This window comes from Ovis aries, chromosome 19 (assembly GCF_016772045.2).
Source record: "Ovis aries strain OAR_USU_Benz2616 breed Rambouillet chromosome 19, ARS-UI_Ramb_v3.0, whole genome shotgun sequence".
NCBI lineage: Eukaryota > Metazoa > Chordata > Mammalia > Artiodactyla > Bovidae > Ovis > Ovis aries.
In genome coordinates, this window is record NC_056072.1 from 51,133,386 (window position 1) to 51,151,516 (window position 18,131).

An 18,131-nucleotide genomic window follows, 5' to 3' on the forward strand; every position below is an offset into this window, starting at 1 on the left:
GGCCCAGGGTCCAGGGCAGAGTATGGGGAGAGAATAGGTGTGCAGACCTAGTCCTGGGAAGCCTGATGGGAACCCTCAAGCAGAGAAACAGGCACAGTAGTCCTTCCTGCCCTAGGCTTTATTCCTTTTTCTCAAGGAACATATTTTCTAACTCATTTTTCCAGATTTATCTGCCTGTGGCTCCCAAATTATTATACCATCGAAACTCCTACTGTCTACAAGGCCTTCTTTCTTTGACATCTCAAAGACCTCCTGCCAGACTTTAGAGGGTCCTATGGTCATTCCACCATGCCACCCAACGGTCAGGGTGGTTGTGACTTTCCCTGGTCTTCACTCTTGTTGTCCTCTATGTCCACATGGCTTTCCTCTGGCTCTTCCTGTGGTTAGATCCTGCCCAGGTCTCGGAGTCAGCTTGAATGTCACCCCCTAAAGAGGGTCCCCTTGTTCTCCACCATATCTGGAAGCACACCGAGATGGTAAGGTGGCATTCTTGCCTGTGGCTCTCAGCTATGTCCCTGGTACCCAGTAAGCGCGGGCAGATGGTTGGAGCTTAGCGTTTGCTGAAAGAAGAAATGAAAGATAAGAGGCACTAACACTCCGCTTAGCGGGTAGACCTCTCATCCTTGCGCCTGGACTGAAGATCACCAGGGTAGCCGGGCGAGCAGACGGCCCCTTGGCGCAAGCGCACTGAGGGCCGGCGCTCGGCGGGAGCGCGCACGCTCGCGGCCGCGTGCGTCACAACCCGGGCTCCCGCCCCGCCCGTCCAGCTCGCCCGCTCGTCGGTGCCCGCGGCGGCGGCGGCGGCGGCGGCGGCGGCGGCGGCGGCGGCGGCGGCGGCTGCCCAGTGACAGCGGCGGCGGCGCCAGGCCGGCCGGAGTAGCGTAGGGTGGTGGGGCCCGGAGACACACACCCTGCCAAAGGGCGGCGTGGCGCGAGGAAGGCCCGACCCGGGTCGCGCGTGAGGAGACCTCGCGGGGCGCCGGGCGAGAGGCCGGCGTGAGGGAGCGCCCGCCTAGGCGGTGGCCGCCGGCGGCCCGGTCCCGCCTGCCGCCGCCGGCATGAGCCACATTCAGATCCCGCCCGGGCTCACGGAGCTGCTGCAGGGCTACACCGTGGAGGTGCTGCGGCAGCGGCCACCAGACCTCGTCGACTTCGCGGTGGACTATTTCACCCGCCTGCGCGAGGCCCGCTCCAGAGCCTCCACCCCGCCCGCCGCCCCTCCTTCCGGCTCCCAGGATTTCGATCCCGGCGCTGGCCTGGTCGCCGACGCGGTGGCGGACAGCGAGTCGGAGGACGAAGAGGAGTTGGACGGTAGGCGGCGGGCTGGGCAGGGGTTCGCGGTACGGGGACCGAGGAAGCGGTGCCGGGGGGCGAGGGTCTCTCGAGATCCAGAGAGGGGCTGCGAGGGGCCAGGCCCGCCACCCTGGGCCGGGACCTTGGAGCCCGCGAGGGGAGTTCGTCCAGGTTCCCCAAGCCGCCGGCGTGAGCCACTTCCAAATTGAGCTCGGCGATCCTGCCAGCCCCGGAAAGCAGCGAGCGAGTTGTCAGATTCAGCTCGAGGGAAACGTGCGCGCTTTCGGCCCGCGTGCTGGCGCAGGGCCGGAGGGGCGTGGAGCCCACGGCCGCCTCGGCTGGAGAAGCTTCGCCCGGTTTCGTTGCGAAGACAAGAACGTTCGCCTACACCGACTCGAGTTTCCTAACCAGGACGGTAACTTGGGAAAGAACTCATTTTGTGAAAAGTTATCGTGCAAACTTTAAGCGTAGACAGAAATAGAAAAGGTGACCTGAACTCCCTGTATACCGTCACCCACGTTACACAGTTGAAATATCTGTCACAAATGTTTCATCTCTCTATATATATTTTTTCTCCTTTGCTGAAGTATTTTAAAGCAAGTCCCAGCATTTCACGTTCTTTCAGTCTTGGATACTTCAGTATATGTATAAAGATATATGTATAAAGATATATTTAATTTGCCTAAAATCACTGGATCAAATGTGGTGAGGGTCAACAATACATTTTTTTCTCATATGTGGTGCAGGAAAGACGACTAGTAACACCTCTATATCTGATTTAAGCAAGATTGTCAAAGAGGAATTCCATTTTCCTTGATGGCTTCAACACAGACTTTGTCAGTTTAACGATAGAATTACCCTAGTTTTGAACAGCCAGAATTTAACAAAACAATGAAAACACTTGAGAGACAAAGTTAGAGACTTAGTGTTTACTAGCTCGCACTGAGAAAACCCCCAACAACCTAGTTTTGAGTTGAATCCGCATGTAAGTTAGGCTGGCAGGGAGTTAATTATTGGTCATTGCTATTGCAGGTTGTAAGGTTCAGTGCCGTGGACAACTTAGTTTATTCACGCTAAGAATGGAAATTGTTCGGCCATGTTACCCTGGCTTTAATACACATTAAATTATGGGTTTTTCACCTTAAACCTGGAAATCAGAACTTATTTCACAAACCAACCCCTGCCACAGAATTGCTTTGTGGTCTAAGATAAGCCATGGAACTTGTCTGATTTCAAATTTGCTTATCTTTAAAATAGGGTTAGTGACCACAATCTCCCAGGAATAAATGTGTTTTTAAAAGGTTTATTTCAGAAGTGACTTCTGCATTTGTTTCACTGTCATAACAATAAATCACAAAGTTGTAACTTGCTTTGCAACAATATTTACCCCAAATGTTATTATTTTAGTTATTAGTCACAGGTGAGTAAAACAGAATTTCCAAGTTTTGTGTCATGTCTTCATTTTTTGGTCATTTTTTATATATTTTTCAAAGTTGAATTGACTCAAATCTTTGTAACCCTGTGCTTTATTTTACTGGTATTTAATTTTTTTGTTTATATCTCTTCAGTGGCTGTGCTAAGTATAATTATAGCAGTCAACACAAGGTGAACTTCTGTTTACAGATAATAGACTAAAAATACACTGCACACAGTGAGATACCACTTCATAACCATGTGGTTGGCTATTATGGAAAAAAAAAAAAAAACAGAAGAGCAAGTGTTGGTGAGGATGTAGTGAAATTGGAACTCTTGCTTACTGCAGGTGGGGATGTAAAATGTCCTGGCTGCTGTGGAAAACGGTTTGACTTTTCCTCAAAAAGTTAAACATAGAATTACTGTGTGATCAAGCAATCCCACTATGTGTATACCCCCAAAGAACTGAAAGCAGGGAGTCAAACAGATACTTGTATACTGGTGTTCATTGCTGCATTAATTCACAACAGCCAAAAGATAGCCCAAGTGTTCTATAGACAGATGAATGTGTTATATATACAAGCTGTGGTATATATGTACAATGGCACACTATTCATCCTTAAAAAGGAATGAAATTCTGATGTATACTACAGCATGGATGATTCTTTTTTTTTTTCCAACAACGTTTCATATTTATTACTGAGTCTCATAGACTGATAGTGAGGAAACAAAGACCATCAGGAGCCAAGTATTACAGTAGTGATGTTCTTTTTTTTCTTAGTAGTGATGTTCTCACTGTGATTTGGCTGGTTAAAAAAGTTGCCTTAACATGTGTGCCACTTTTTATGTGAGGCTTCTTATAGACCCAGCTTGGTTCTTCTCCAGTGTCTTCTCTGGGAATTGTACCTGATCTTATTGCCAGTTTTCATTTGAATCCATTGAGGAATGGGCCAATTCCGCTTTTGTTTCTTGGCCAGGAATCACTTGATCCTGAAAGTCTTGTGAGATGATATGGTGAGGAGAGAACTCAACCGCACATAAGATGGCGGAGAAGAGAAAAGAGGAAGAGCGTGGATGATTCTTGACGACATTATGCTAGTATAATATGCTAGACACAAAAGGACAGATATTGTATGAATCCATTTATATGAAGTACCTGGAATAGGCAAATTCATGGAGACAGCGGAATAGATTACTAGGAGTTGGGGAGAGTGGACAGTGGGGAGTTACTGTTTAATGAGGGCAGAGTTTCTGTTTGGAATGATGACAAAGTTTTGAGGTTGGATAGGGGTGATGGTTGCACAACGTTGCAAATGTACTTAATACCATGAATTGTACACTTCAGTGGTTGAAATGGTAAATTTTATGTTATGCAGAAAACATATATTTTTGAAAAGATAAGAAATACTAGGATTAGGATGACCGAAAAGTTCATTCGGGCTTTTCTGTAACATCATACAGAACACATTGCATATCCAGAGATTAGGAACATTAGGATAATAAGTCCACAGTACCTAAAATTAGAAATAGGGTATATAGTATGAGAACCATAATATATCAGAGACTTTATTTAGTAGGGCTTCCCTGATAGCTCAGTTGGTATAGAATCTGCCTGCAGTGCAGGAGACTCCTGTTCTAATCCTGGGTCAGGAAGATCCCCTGGAGAAGGGATAGGCTATCCACTCCAGTATTCCTGGGCTTCCCTAGTGGCTCAGCTGGTGAAGAATCCACCTGCAGTGCTGGAGACTTGGGTTCGATCCCTGGGTTGGGAAGATCCCCCTGGACAGGGGAAAGGCTACCCACTCCAGTATTCTGGCCTAGAAAATTCCATGGACTGTATAGTCCATGGGGCTGCAAAGAATCGGACACGACTGAGTGATTTTCACTTTCACTTCACTTAGTAAGGTCCTGAATGGCTAACCACCAATTCAGTTTATGAAAGTGTATGTTGCTAGAAACACTCAAAAAGCTTCACTAATTGTTATTGGTTTAGTTTAACAACAGTTTGATATCAAACAACACATCAAATATGAAGTATTAGAATGAATATTTCATTCTTGGGAAAGCCTGAAGAGTTCAGACTTTCTTGACTTATTAATAACTTACTCTGACTGCATCCTCATAGGAATAATAACTTGGCATCTAGACTTGATTCACTTCTGTAATTACAGTAAAACATATTTGTGGGTCTCAGCATTTTTTTCTTTTTTGGATTTTGGAGACATAATTCATATACCACATAATTAACCCATTTAAAATGTTTAGTTCATTGGTTTACTGTATCTACAAGATATGTACAACTGTCACCACAGTCAGTTTTAGAACATTTTTATCACCCCCCCCAAAAGACACCCCGTACACTTCAGCTATCACCTGCCCACATCCCTATTCTCCTCAGTTTTAGACAATTACTGATTTCCTTTCTGTCTCTATGAATGTGCCTGTCCTGGCCAGTTAATTTAAATGGAATCATAAAGTATATGGTCTTTTTGCTTCTGGCTTCTTTCCCTTAGCATAATGTTTTCAAACTTCATCAATATTGTAGCGTATATTAGTGCTTCATCCCTTTGTATTGCTGAAACCTGCTCCATTGTGTGAATCTGCCACATTTTGTTTGTCCATCCAGCAATTGATGGCCACTTAGGTTGTTTCCACTTGTTTATTGTTACGAATAATGCTATTGTGAACACTCCTGTGTGTAAGTTCCTGTGTGGATGAGGGTTTTCATTTCTTTCTGGTATATACACAGTAGTAGAATTCTTGCACCATGTGGTAACTCTTATACTTCATATTTTGAGAAACTAATTGTTTTCCTAAAGTGGCTGTGCCATTTTACATTTTCTAACCAGCAGTGTAAGAGGGTTCTGATTCCTCTCCATCCTTGTCAGTGCTTTTTATCTTTTTTATTATAGCCAGCCTAGTGGGTAGAAGAAGGCAGTGGCACTCCACTCCAGTGCTCTTGCCTGGAAAATCCCATGGACGGAGGAGCCTGGTAGGCTGCAGTCCATGGGGTCGCTAAGAGTCAGACACGACTGAGTGACTTCACTTTCACTTTTCACTTTCATGCATTGAAGAAGAAATGGCAACCCACTCCAGTGTTCTTGCCTGGAGAAACCCAGGGATGGGGGAGCCTGGTGGACTGCCGTCTGTGGGGTCACACAGAGTCGGACACGACTGAAGCGACTTAGCAGTGGGTAGGAAGTAGTAGCTACCTCATTGTAGCTTCACTTTGCAGTTTCCTAGTGATATTGAGCATCTTTCCATGTGTGTGTTGGTCATTTGTGTATCTTTGAAGAAATGTCTATTCAGGTCCTTAGTCCACTTTTTTAAATTGGTTTGTCTTTTTATTGGTAAGTTCTGAGAGTTCTTTGTATATTCTAAACAAGTCCTTTACCAGATATATGACTAAAAAATACACTCTGCATTTAGCAGGTTGTCGTTTTACTTTTTTGATACTGTCTTTTGAAGCATGAGTTTTAAATTTTTACTAAGTCCAGTGTATCGTCTTTTATTGTTTGTGCCTTGCTGCTGCTGCTACTGCTAAGTCGCTTCAGTCGTGTCCGATTCTGTGCGACCCCATAGACGGCAGCCCACCAGGCTCTGCCGTCCTTGGGATTCTCCAGGCAAGAACACTGGAATGGGTTGCCATTTCCTTCTCCAATGCATGAAAGTGAAAAGTGAAAGTGAAGTCGCTTAGTCGTGTCCGAATCTTCATGATCTCATGGGTATCTTATTTAAGAAGCCATTGCCAGACCCAAGGTCATGAAGATTAACCTCTCTGTTTTCTTGTATGAGTTTTACAGTTTTAGCTTTACATTTAGATTGTAGTACTTTGGGGGTTTTTTTTTTTTTTTTTTTTTTTGGCCACACAACGTAGGAGAGAACTTAGTTCCCCAGGCAAGGATCAAACCTGTGCCCTGTGCAGTGGAAGTGTGGAATCTTACGCACTGGACTGCCAACGTCCCTAGGTTGTAGTACATTTTTGTTATTTTTTGTTTAAGAAGTAAGGTACTTCATTCTTTTATATGTGGTTTTTCCAGCACCACTTTTTTTTTTTTTTTTAGTATTTATTTATTTGGCTACACCAGATCTTAGTTGCACCATGTTGCAACTTAGTTGTGGCATGTGGGATCCAGTACCCTGATCAGGGATTGAATCTAGGCCCGATGCATTAGGAGCACAGAGTCTTAGTCGCTGTACCACCAGGAAGTCCCCAGCACCGCTTATTAAAAAGACTATTCTTTCCCCATTTAATTGTCTTGGTACTCTTGTTGAAAATCAATTGACTGTAAATGCGAGAGTCTGTTTTGAACTCTCAGTTCTATTCCATTGATCTGTATATCTGACTGTGTGCCACTCCTGCATTCCTTGACTACTGTAGATTTGTAGTAGTTTTGGAATCAGGAAATGTGAAATTTCCAACTTTGTTCTTTTTCAGAGTTGTTTTGCCTATTTGCATTTCCATATGAATTGTAGGATTAACTTGTCAATTTCTGCAACAAGGCCAACTGGGATTTTGATAGAAATTGCATTGAATTTGTAGATTAATTTGGCGAGTATTGTCTTCTAACAATGTTAAGTCTTCAGATCTGTGAATATAGAATGTCTTTTCATTTATTGAGATCTTCTGTAATTTCTAAATTAAAGAACCACAAGTGTCTTGTAGTTTTTAGACTATAAAGTTTCCACTTCTTTTGTTAAATTTATTCCCAAGTAATTTATTTCTCATGAAGTGATTGTAAATGAAATTGTTTTCTTAATTTCATTTTCAGATTGATCATTGCAAATGTATAGAAATACAGTTATTTTTAAGATATTGATCTTGTATCTTGCAGTCTTGCTGAACTTATTAGTTCTCTAGTTTTTTAGTGGATTCCTTAGGATATTTCCCCAGCATTTTTTATTCCACAGTGTATACCACATAACAGTTGGAGTTGGTTTAAACTGCATTATTGGAACTTTTTTGAGACTTGTGTAATTATAATAATATTTCTACAGTTCACATATCTGGGATATCTGGGTCTCTCAGGAGGATTTTGACACAGTTGAACCAGCCCTCTTTGAAACTTTCTCCCTCCTTGGCATCGGTGTCTTTATTCCCCTGTGTCTTGACTCTCTCACCTCTGTCCTTTAAATGTCTGTTGATGATCCCCTGAATTTGGTTTGTTTACTGTTTCTCCCTCAGTGACAGTTCCCTTCCTAAGCATTGAACCTGCCTTGAACCTGGACCTTCAGAATCAAAACTTGCTGTTAGACACACACACTATTTATGATTGTCTTGTCAGCTGGCCACCTCTCATTCATCTCTCAAACTCATGATGCCTAAAACTAATGTTGTCAACTTAGCTGTCACACAGTTCTGTTTTCTCTGCAGTCACCTTTTTCTGATTTCTTCAGCAAGAAACTCAGAAATCCATCACTTTCTTCCTCTCTCTTTTGCACTCTTTCACTTTCATTTATTTTGATCTCTGGGTTCCCCCATCTTCTCCTTCCCTACTGTCCCTTCCCTGCCTTGGGTTTGCTTTTTATTACTTCTTAAAAGAGAAAAATTATTTGACTGCACCAGGTCTTAGTTGTGGCATGTGAACTTTCAGTTGCAGCATGTGGGATCTAGTTCATTGTCCAGGAAATGAACCCAGGCCCCCTGCATTGGGAACATGGCATCTTAGCCCGTGGACCACCAGGGAAATCCTGATATTGCTTCTTAACTGGATGCATCCTGTAGGTCTCCCACTCATCTGTCTTCCACCCATCTATACTCTACATTGTCACCAAAATCACCTTTCTTTCCTTTTACCTCCGTGTAAAGAATTGTGGTAAACTGTATGTAATGTAAAATTTGCCATTTTAACCATTTTAAGTGTACAGTTCAGTGCCATCAGTACAGTACATTCACAATATTGTGCAGTCACCTTTCTTTTTCAGTCAGGTAAACTTTTTTTGAAGTAAAACATGCAAAAAGGTGCGCAAATCGCACATGTGCAGCGTGATTGTTCATAAAGTGTACACACTATGTATTTCTTCAACTTGCTCTGGAAATAACAGCTGGAGGAGACTTTTTTTTTTTTTTTACTCTTTTTCTACATTTTACGTAATTTATCCATAAATACTGTTCTGCGATTAGGACAGCTTGCATTTATTAAGCCTTTATTCTTGTATTAGTCTCAGTGCTCAGTTATTTATTATGCATTATCTCATTGAATCCTCCTGATCTTTTGAAAAAGGTAGGGACTATAATTATCTCCATTTTACAGATAAGGAAATTGAGACCTAGAAACTATCCAAGACCATATAATAAGCATGGTTTGACTTTAGGCTGCATTTAATGCCATTATACTATTCATTTTATTTCATGCCTCAACTGCCTCTCATTTTTTTCTTGCCTTATTATTTTTTTTTAACAGAAAAGGCTATAAGCATTTAAAATTTTCTTTACATAGCTGTCATAATGCATTTTTTATTTTGATAGAACATACATAAAATGTACTGTGGTACCATTTTCAAGTATACAGTTCAGGGGCATTCAGTACATTCATGATTTTCTGTAACTGTCACCACTATCTTGTTCTTCTTTTTCAAGATTCTTTTGACTTTTCAGGACTCCTTGCAATTCTGTATGAATTTTAGGATCAGGTTTTCCATTTCTGCAAAACAAAAACACAAAACTTGTTTTCTTAAACTTCATACTCAGTTTGTTGATTGTGAATATATGTGGCTGCACCTGATTTTTGTATGTTGATCTTGTACCCTGCAACTTGTGGATTCTTTAGGATTTTTCTGTATATACGGTCATGTAATTTGTGAATAGTTTTATTGTTCCTTTTTGATTTGAATGCCCTTTTATTTATTTAACTTGCCTAATTGCTCTGGTAGGGTTTTCAGTACTATGCTGAATAAAGGTTACTGAAACCGGCATCAGTGGTGTTGGAAGCAGTGAAGAGGTCAAATTGGATAAAGCCAGTGTTGAAATGATTGACTGAGCTGTGATTCTTGGGGATAGAGGCTCTAGTGGGGTTGTGATGGAAGAGGTCAGGTGCCAGTGGGTCAGGGAGTGTGTGTGTGAGAGAGAGAGAGAGAGGGAGGGAGGGAGGGAGGGAGTGAAGGAGGAAATAAAGAAGGAAAGAAGACAGAGCCTGCAGAAAATTTAGATAAAAATGGTGAGTATGTTTTGAAGAAGAAAGGACTTGGTGGTAGCTTGAAGAAGTACACATATGAAGGCAGGTCTCTGATTTTGTTTTGTTCAGTTAGAGTCACCATAAGCATGTTCACATGCAGAGGGAAAGGAGACAGTGGAGAGCTAGTGTCTGATGGAGCAAGGTCCTAGAGTCGGGGATGGGGAGCTGGATTAGAATGGAGGGGAAAAGTGGGGACATCTCATATTCAGAAATGAGAGAGGAATGCTATTTGCTTTAGCTATTATTTAATTTAAAGGATAATTTAAGGTTTACTTCTGTGTGCTCTTAATTCAAGGCTTTGTCTTTTACTTATTTGAATCTCAGAGGTGAACATCTAAGCTAAGGGGAAACAGTAGGGAGGTTTTCCAAAAAAATTTAAAGAGAACTATTGTATGACTGAGCAATCCCAGTTCTGGGTTTTTTCCAAAAGAAAGCAAAAACGCTAATTCAAAAAGATAAACACACCGCTGTGCTCAAGGCAGCATTATTTACAGAAGCAAGATAAGAATGCAACCTGAGTGCCCATTGTTAGGAATGGATAAAGATGTGGTATATATTTACAGGTGGAGTATTACTCAGCTAAAAGAGAGAATGACATCTTGCCATTTATGACAACATCGATGGACCTAGAGGGTATTATGCTGAATGAAATAGGTCAGACAGAGAAAGACAAATACTGTATGGTTTCACTTGTATATAGAACTTAAAAAATAAAACATTTACAAGTGTATTAAAACAGAAACAGACTAACAGATACAGAGAGCAAACTGGTGGTTACCATAAAGTCAGGGGAAGAGTGAAATTGGTGAGGGAGATTAAGAGGTTCACACTTCCAATAATAAAACAAGTATGTCACAAGGATGTAACGTACAGCATAGGGAATATAGGTAATAGGATGATAATCATTTTTTATGGTGACAGGTGGTAGCAAGTTACTATGGTGATCATTTTGTAGCATATAAAAATATTAAATTACTATGTTATACATCTGAATGGAGAAGGCAATAGCACCCCACTCCAGTACTCTTGCCTGGAAAATCCCATGGTAGGCTGCAGTCCATGGGGTCGCTAAGAGTCAGACACCACTGAGCGACTTCACTTTCACTTTTCACTTTCATGCTTTGGAGAAGGAAATGGCAACTGACTCCAGTATTCTTGCCTGGAGAATCCCAGGGATGGTAGAGCCTGGTGGGCTGCCGTCTATGGGGTCGCACGGAGTCAGACACGACTGAAGGGACTTAGCAGCATACATCTGAAATTAATATAATATTGAAAGTCAATTATATTTCAAATAAAAAAAGATAACATGATCTGCTAGGGCTCTTCTGGCATTTTGTATCATCACAATAAGTTTTTCTCATGTATGTATTTTTTCCTGTTTAGTGTGAAATGTAGTGTATGACTCTTTGGAATTAAAAGGTAATCATGGGGCTTCCCTGGTGATCCAGTGGTTAAGACTCCACGCTTCTACTGCAGATGAGGCCAGGAAAAAAAAAGAAAAACAGGCATGTTTATCTTATATTATTTCTTTTGCATTTGAGATTCTCTTTAAATGAATTTAAGATTAAAAAATAGATGGTTTGAGTTTTTAAGTCCAAGCCCTGATATCTGCTAGGGAATTTGTTAATAACAGTTTTCAGATGTGATACCCACAAGATAATGTGTGTGAAGACAGTGACTAAAGATGTCAAGATTTGGATGAAGATTTTGTTGGTAAACCAGTGGCCGGAGAATTATCGTTCAGTTTGCAATGTTACTGTTTTTTTTCCTGCGGTATTATTATTAAACCTTTTTTTTTAGACATCCATTATTTTTAAACAAAAGTAGAACGATGATTAGAGGAGAATTTGCTTCATGCTGTAAATGCTTGATGACTGTCTTCAGAAAGATTATTAAAGCTTTTTGTTTGGTGACTCTGTGATCATTAACAGGACAACTGCTCTGTCTTACTCTTACCAAACCAAGAGTCCAGTGTTCAACTAATGGGTTGGTTTCTCAACTCACAGAGAAGTCATGTCTGATTGGTGATGCTCTGGGTTTTGTTTTGTTTTGTTTTGTTTTGTTTCTGTTGATAGTGATCCACAGATAATTCTCAGAGTATGGTTCAATTTAATGCATACCAGATTTTTAAGTGTTGTGTAGGTCTAGCATATGATTGGGATCTGAAATGCCAGCAAGTGAGAGAGGGATTTAACACCCTAAAATGAGTGGTCTTGTATAGCTTTTTTCATGCTTTCTTTATTTTTGTAAGTTGGCTAGGGAGTTTTCACAGTTTGTTTTTGTTGAATAATAAAGAACATGTCTGGCCTTTGTCCCAGATTCCTGGCACAGAACTTCTAAAACTCTTAGAATTTCCCAAGTAATGGAAATATTTTTGTTATACATAAGCCCCCTTGGATCAGACTTGAGTTTATGTGAATGAGATGATTCAAAATGGGGCCTGGTCACCAGAAAAACCAACCATGTAATTAGGACATTGGAGCTTTGAGCCAATCTGACCTCTGGGGAAAGTTGAGGGACTGGAGGTTGAATTTAACGTTGTAGCCCATGATTCAGTCAATCGTATCTGTGGAATGAAACCCCAATAAAGCTCTGGACATGGAAGCGTGGCAGAACTTCCTGGCTGGCACCCTGTTTCTGTGAGAAGAGAAACTCTTCAGGGTCCTCCCAGACTGTGCTGTCTGTGTGTCTTCATTTAGCTTCTACTGCTTTGTATCCTTTATAATAAAACTGTAATAATAGGTATGTGCTTGCTTGTGTGTGTTCAGTCATCTAACTCTTTGTGACTCCGTGGACTGTAGCCCGCCAGGCTCCTCTGTCCATGGAGTTTTTCAGGCAAGAATACTGGAGTGGGTTGCCATTTCCTTCTCCAGGGGATCATCCTGACCCAGGGATCAAACCCGCATCTCCTGTGTCTCCTGCATTCTCAGGTGGATTCTTTACCCACTGAACTAGCAGGGAAACCCCAGGAACAGGTGTGTGTGAGTGCGTGCTCAGTCATATATGATTCTTTGCGACCCCATGGACTGTGGCCTGCCAGGCTCCCCTGTACATGGAGTTTTTCAGGCAAGAATACTGGAGTCGGTTGCCATCTCCTAAAGTCCTGTGAGTTGTTGTAGCAAGTCAAACCTGAGAGTTGTGGGAACCTGTGAATTTGTAACCAGTTGGTTAGACATGTTGGTGGCCCAGGACCACTGAAGTGCAGCTAGCAACTGGAGTAAGGGCAGTCTTGTTGGGGACCATGTCCCTGAAATGTGGACTCTGGTGCTACTCTGAGGGTTAGCATCAGAATTGTATTGAGGTTTACCAGTTGGTGTCAGAATAGTTTTATATTCCTGTTACAATTCAACTTAAATTAGTGGCCAGATGTGAGTTGATGAGGTGATATACCCAAGAAGGGGGGCATGGCTTTTAGTCCTTTCTGGCCCAATTAGGGCCTCATTCATTCAGTCCATCTACGTTTAGTGTCTGTGTATGACAAGGTCTGCGCCAGACAAAAGGTGGTAGGAACGTCCCCATACTTATTCCTTAGGAGTTTTTAATGTAATGTAGTAGACACATGGAATTTTTGCATTCTGTGGTAGAGAAGGAATCTCAGCTCTTGGATTTGCATTTTCATTCTTTGGCAGGACACTGGGGCTGCGTTAGAGATGGGTTTTCTAGGCAGTGAGTACTTTAGGACCAGAGAGATGTCCAGAGGATGGGGACAGGGGGTTGTGGGTGCCAATGGTTGTTTCAGAATAAATGACTGTTTGCTGGCTGGATGTGTGTATTAGGGCAGTGTTTTCGGAGAGAGGTTAAATGGACCACTGTATCAGAATTTCTCTGTCCCCTGGCTCCCCTATCCCCTCCCAGGAATGCTGGTTTTCTTTTCTACCCTTTTTTAAGTGATGGAACGTGTCAATGGACAGTAGTAAAATGAATAGTGTAATATCCCCCATCGTCTCTTTATCCCCAACTCTGTTAACTTTTGGGCGGTGACTTGATTTATAGTGTTTGCTAATTTCTCTTGGGGAGTCTTTACCCATGTATTTACTATACCAGTATCAAGCTAGCACACAATTTCACTGAACAAGAAGTTAGGTAAAGATTTTCAGAATCAGTTCTCCTGACCCCAGCTCGTGACTCAGACTACCTTCCTCTTTTATTACTTTTTTAAATATCAAAAATAATTTTATCCATAAGTATTTAGGTTTATGTCCCTCAGGACTAGTTCTAAAAATATATCCACAAAACTTTTACCATATCTAAAATAAACAATAATTCATTAATATCTAATATTCAATCTGTATTGACACTTCTCCACACATCTTCAGATAAGGTCAAGAATTACATTTGACTGCCTTATCTTTTAAGCCTCCTTTAGTCTGTAGGATCTTTCTTGATCTCTCTCGTTTTCTTTGAAGACTATTTGTAGAATAAAGTTTATTTTATAGAGTTTTGCTGATTGCATCGCCATGATGTTTGCATCAAAGTCCCCCATCCCCTGTTTTTCCTCTCATTTCATAATTGGCACTAGAGCAGTGGTTTTCAAATGAGGTTCCAGGATCAGTAATATCAGCATCATCTGGGAAACTTATTAGAAATACAGATTCTTAGCTTCACTCCAGGCCTGTTGAATCAGAAACTCTGAAGAAGAGGCCTTCAGTCTTCTCAATGATTCTGGTGTATCCTAAAGTTTGAGGACCACTGCTACGTCAGCTTGATCAGATTCCGGTTTGTCTCTCGCCCATCTCACTGCCTTACCCTCACCAACAATGGTAGGTGTCAGGGAGATGCAGTAGAATGAGGAAGGGACAGACAGGAAAGGTGAGCTGCCAGCCTCCCAGGGAGTGAGGAGCACAGCCACGCTGCGTCTGGTGAGGGTGTCTGAGTTCTACTCAGGAGGAAGTTTTTACTGTCCAGTGGGTACCTCCACAGTGCTTCATCAGACAGACTGCCTTGATCATGAAGAACACTTATTTCTGAATTTGCTGACCTCGAATGCTTAGAAACATCTCTTTATTTTGTATCTTACAAAGTCTCACTATGCAGAGAGTTACTTAGTTTCTACAGGTGGTCAGCATGAATACTTTTTAGACTTCTCTCATTGCTGTAGAAAAATACAAATGTTCCAACTTTGCCTGCTTCCTTTCCAACTGACTTCCTTTAGTTTAGTTCATTAAATGTATTATAATTTCACCCCACAAAATCAAGACGAACTCAGTCACAAAAGTGGCAAAGTGGTAGAAACAGTTATAAAGTAGTTAAGACTTTTTAAAAAGGTCATTCCATGTAAAAAATTTTTTTCTAATTAAATGAAAAAGAAGTGCTGGTCGTTGGGGATGAGAGTCTTCAAGAAAGAAGATTAAATGGAGCGTGTCTGTAAAAAGGTAGGGCACATGTGCTCTGGCCCAGCTCCATTTTTGGTCGCATCCCTAACCTCAGCACTTCCTTCATTGTGCGTCTCAGTGTCTCCAGGCCAGAAAGTGGGTGTCCTGTGCCTGGACTGCAGGCTCTCACTTCTTCACCAAGTAGGCTTGGGAATCAACTCCACTAGATTTGAGTATTGATGGAGGAGTGTTTGTTGACCTTATATAGAAATTCTACTTAATAGGGTATTTGAGCAAATTGAACAGGATAGATTGAGAGTACTAAGGTGCCTTTCTGCTTTCACATAATCACATAATCATCAACTGCCCAATTTCATATAATAAAGAACTTTTAATCTAATTGAACCTTCCTTCGGGTTCCTCCTACAAAGCTGTTTCCCTGAACATTTGTCTTCCAGAAAAGTATTTGGTGATTCGGGGAGAGAAGGAAATAGAAGCAGAGGTACATCACCGTTATACTAAAAGTGGTGTGGGGAGTTAAATTTGATTCTGTTGGGCTACAGTTTCATAAGCCAGGTCTTAAAATTTTCAGGTATCTCAGATTTTGCTCCTAGTAGCATGCACACTAATTCTGGCCTTAAAGGAATGGAAGGAAATGGTAGCAGAGTGGAAGCTAATGACACAGTTGAACAATGAATTATATTTTCTTGTTCGGATAGTGGTTTTTGTCACATCTCCTCCTACTGGATATGTGATACATTGTTCAAAGCAAATGAGGATGTCCAGGATAAGCCATTATTTAATCAGTGAGAATGAATATGCCCCTGCAGATGTTTTCACAAATATTTAGATAAACATTTTAACTTTAGTGTTTCTAAAGAAAAATAAATGATCAAAGTAACTTCTACCTATTATCAGTAATTGTAACAGATAATCCTTTGAAGAACAAAGATTCAAGGCCAGCAAGAAAGCAGTTATTGTAAAGTTTTTCAGCATCAAGTCACAGAGGAGAGGAGAGAGTATCATTTTTTTTTTTTAAGATGATAGTGAATAAAAATTTGTTAGCTCTTCAGAAATAAGGATTTTTAGCAGTAATAAATAAAACTGTTTACATCAGTCATTAGAAATGCAAATCAAAACCATGATGAGATACTACTTTATACCCACTGTTATAACAATAAAAAAGTATTAACAAGTGTTGACCAAGATATGGAAGAACTGGAACCCTCCCATCCTGCTAGTAGGAGTGGAAAATGGAAAACAGTCTGGCCGTTCCTCAAAAACTTAAGTATGGAGTTACCATACAACCCACCAATTTCACTCCTAGATGTATACCCAAGAGAAATGAAAACGTGTAAAATGTGTATACATGAAGGTTCATAGTAATGTTATTCTTAATAGCCAAAAAGTGGAAAAAACCCAGGTGTTCACCAGCTGATGAATGGATAGATGAATGTAGTATATCCATACAGTGAAACTGTCTGACAACAAAAAGAAATGAAGTACTAAAAGGTGCTGTGAAAGGCCACATATTGTATTCTGCTTATACAAAATGTCCAGAAAAGGCAAATCTATAGAGACAGTAAATTACTGGTTGCCTGGGGCCAAGGGGATTGGGCGGAATGGGGAGGGAGTGCTAATGGATATAGGGTTTCTTTTTGAGGTGTGGAAAAAGATCTAAAATTGATTATAGTAATGGAGACACAATTCTTTGAATATACTAACAACCGTTGCATACTATAAATGGTTAACTATGTGATATGTGGATTATATCTCAATAAGGCTATCACATTAAGAAAAATAAAGCTTTTTTTTTTTTCTTCCCATCTTATCTCTTGCTATTGCAATCCCAGGCCTCCCCGAGAGGTTAAGCTGTCAAGTACAGTTATGGTTACTTCTGTTTTTCTTTATATTGACTCAGTCTTTGTACTTAAAATGAACTTAAGTGGGGAAAACAAAAAGTTTTTAAAAGAACTGTTAATGCTGATCTTAGAAAAGTACTCAGTTTTGGACCAGGTTCATCAGTAAATTTTGATTAGTTGGTAAGTACTAATATTTGATAAACTGAATTAGTCTCATGTCAAGATTCCAAATGCAGATTTCTACCGGGGGCTCTAAATGTCATTTAAAAAGACATTTTAGACATTTCAAGAAAGAAGGTGCATTCACACAGTTACACTGATGTGAGTGTTACGTGGTGGCATCCCCGGGCTGATTTTGGATGTTGTCCTTCCATGGCTGAGAGCATGGGCTATGAAGCTGAGAGTGCCTGCGCTCAGTCTGGTTCCACCTTTGTTAGTAGAATGAGTTATTTAACCTTTCTTTCCTTAGATTCTTTATCTAAGTGTAATAGTACCTCATAAGTTTCTGTACTTAATGACTTCATAAATATGATAGTACCTCATAAAGTTTGTATCAGAGTTAAGTGACTTAATAACCATGAAGTGTTCAGGGCAGATCTTGGCACATAACTTTTTTTTTTTTTTTTCCTTGACCAAGACGCATGTGGGATCTTAGTTCCCTGACCAGGGATCAAATTGGGAGTGCAGAGTCTTAACCACTGGACCTCCAGGGAAGTCCCTTCCTGGCACGTAAATGTTATATGTTTTTATTTATTTTCATCTCCATAATTTTCAGCATTGTTTGTTATCTGGATCAGCAGAATTTCCTTTTGGCTTCTGCATTGACCAAGATTAGGTTTTTTAGATATATATATGAAGAAAACGGAAACATTACTTTGGAAAGATAAATACGCCTCTGTGTTCACAGCAGCATTCTTTAGCCAAGATACAGAAGCAACCTGAGTGTCCATCAGCCCATGAATGCAGATAAAGATGTGGCGCAGGGGCTTCCCTGGTGGTTGAGTGGTTAAGACTGTATTCTCTCGTGTAGGGGACATAGGTTCCATTTTTGGTTGGGGAACTAAGATCCCGCATGA

General features: G+C 41.0%; 1 protein-coding gene and 1 pseudogene across 1 annotated transcript in view; one reads left to right on the forward strand and one right to left on the reverse strand.

Moving 5' to 3' along the window:
* The first annotated feature begins 766 nt into the window (after positions 1-766).
* The window catches only part of PRKAR2A (protein kinase cAMP-dependent type II regulatory subunit alpha), a 65,695-nt gene continuing 48,330 nt past the window's right edge, over positions 767-18,131 (forward strand). Inside the window, exon 1 of the mRNA XM_015102438.4 lies at positions 767-1,311. Within this exon, the coding sequence (XP_014957924.2) occupies positions 1,059-1,311 (253 nt within the window). The 5' untranslated portion in view covers positions 767-1,058. The remainder of the gene's footprint in view (positions 1,312-18,131) is intronic.
* On the reverse strand, positions 3,564-3,797 carry LOC121817310 (large ribosomal subunit protein eL39-like; annotated as a pseudogene).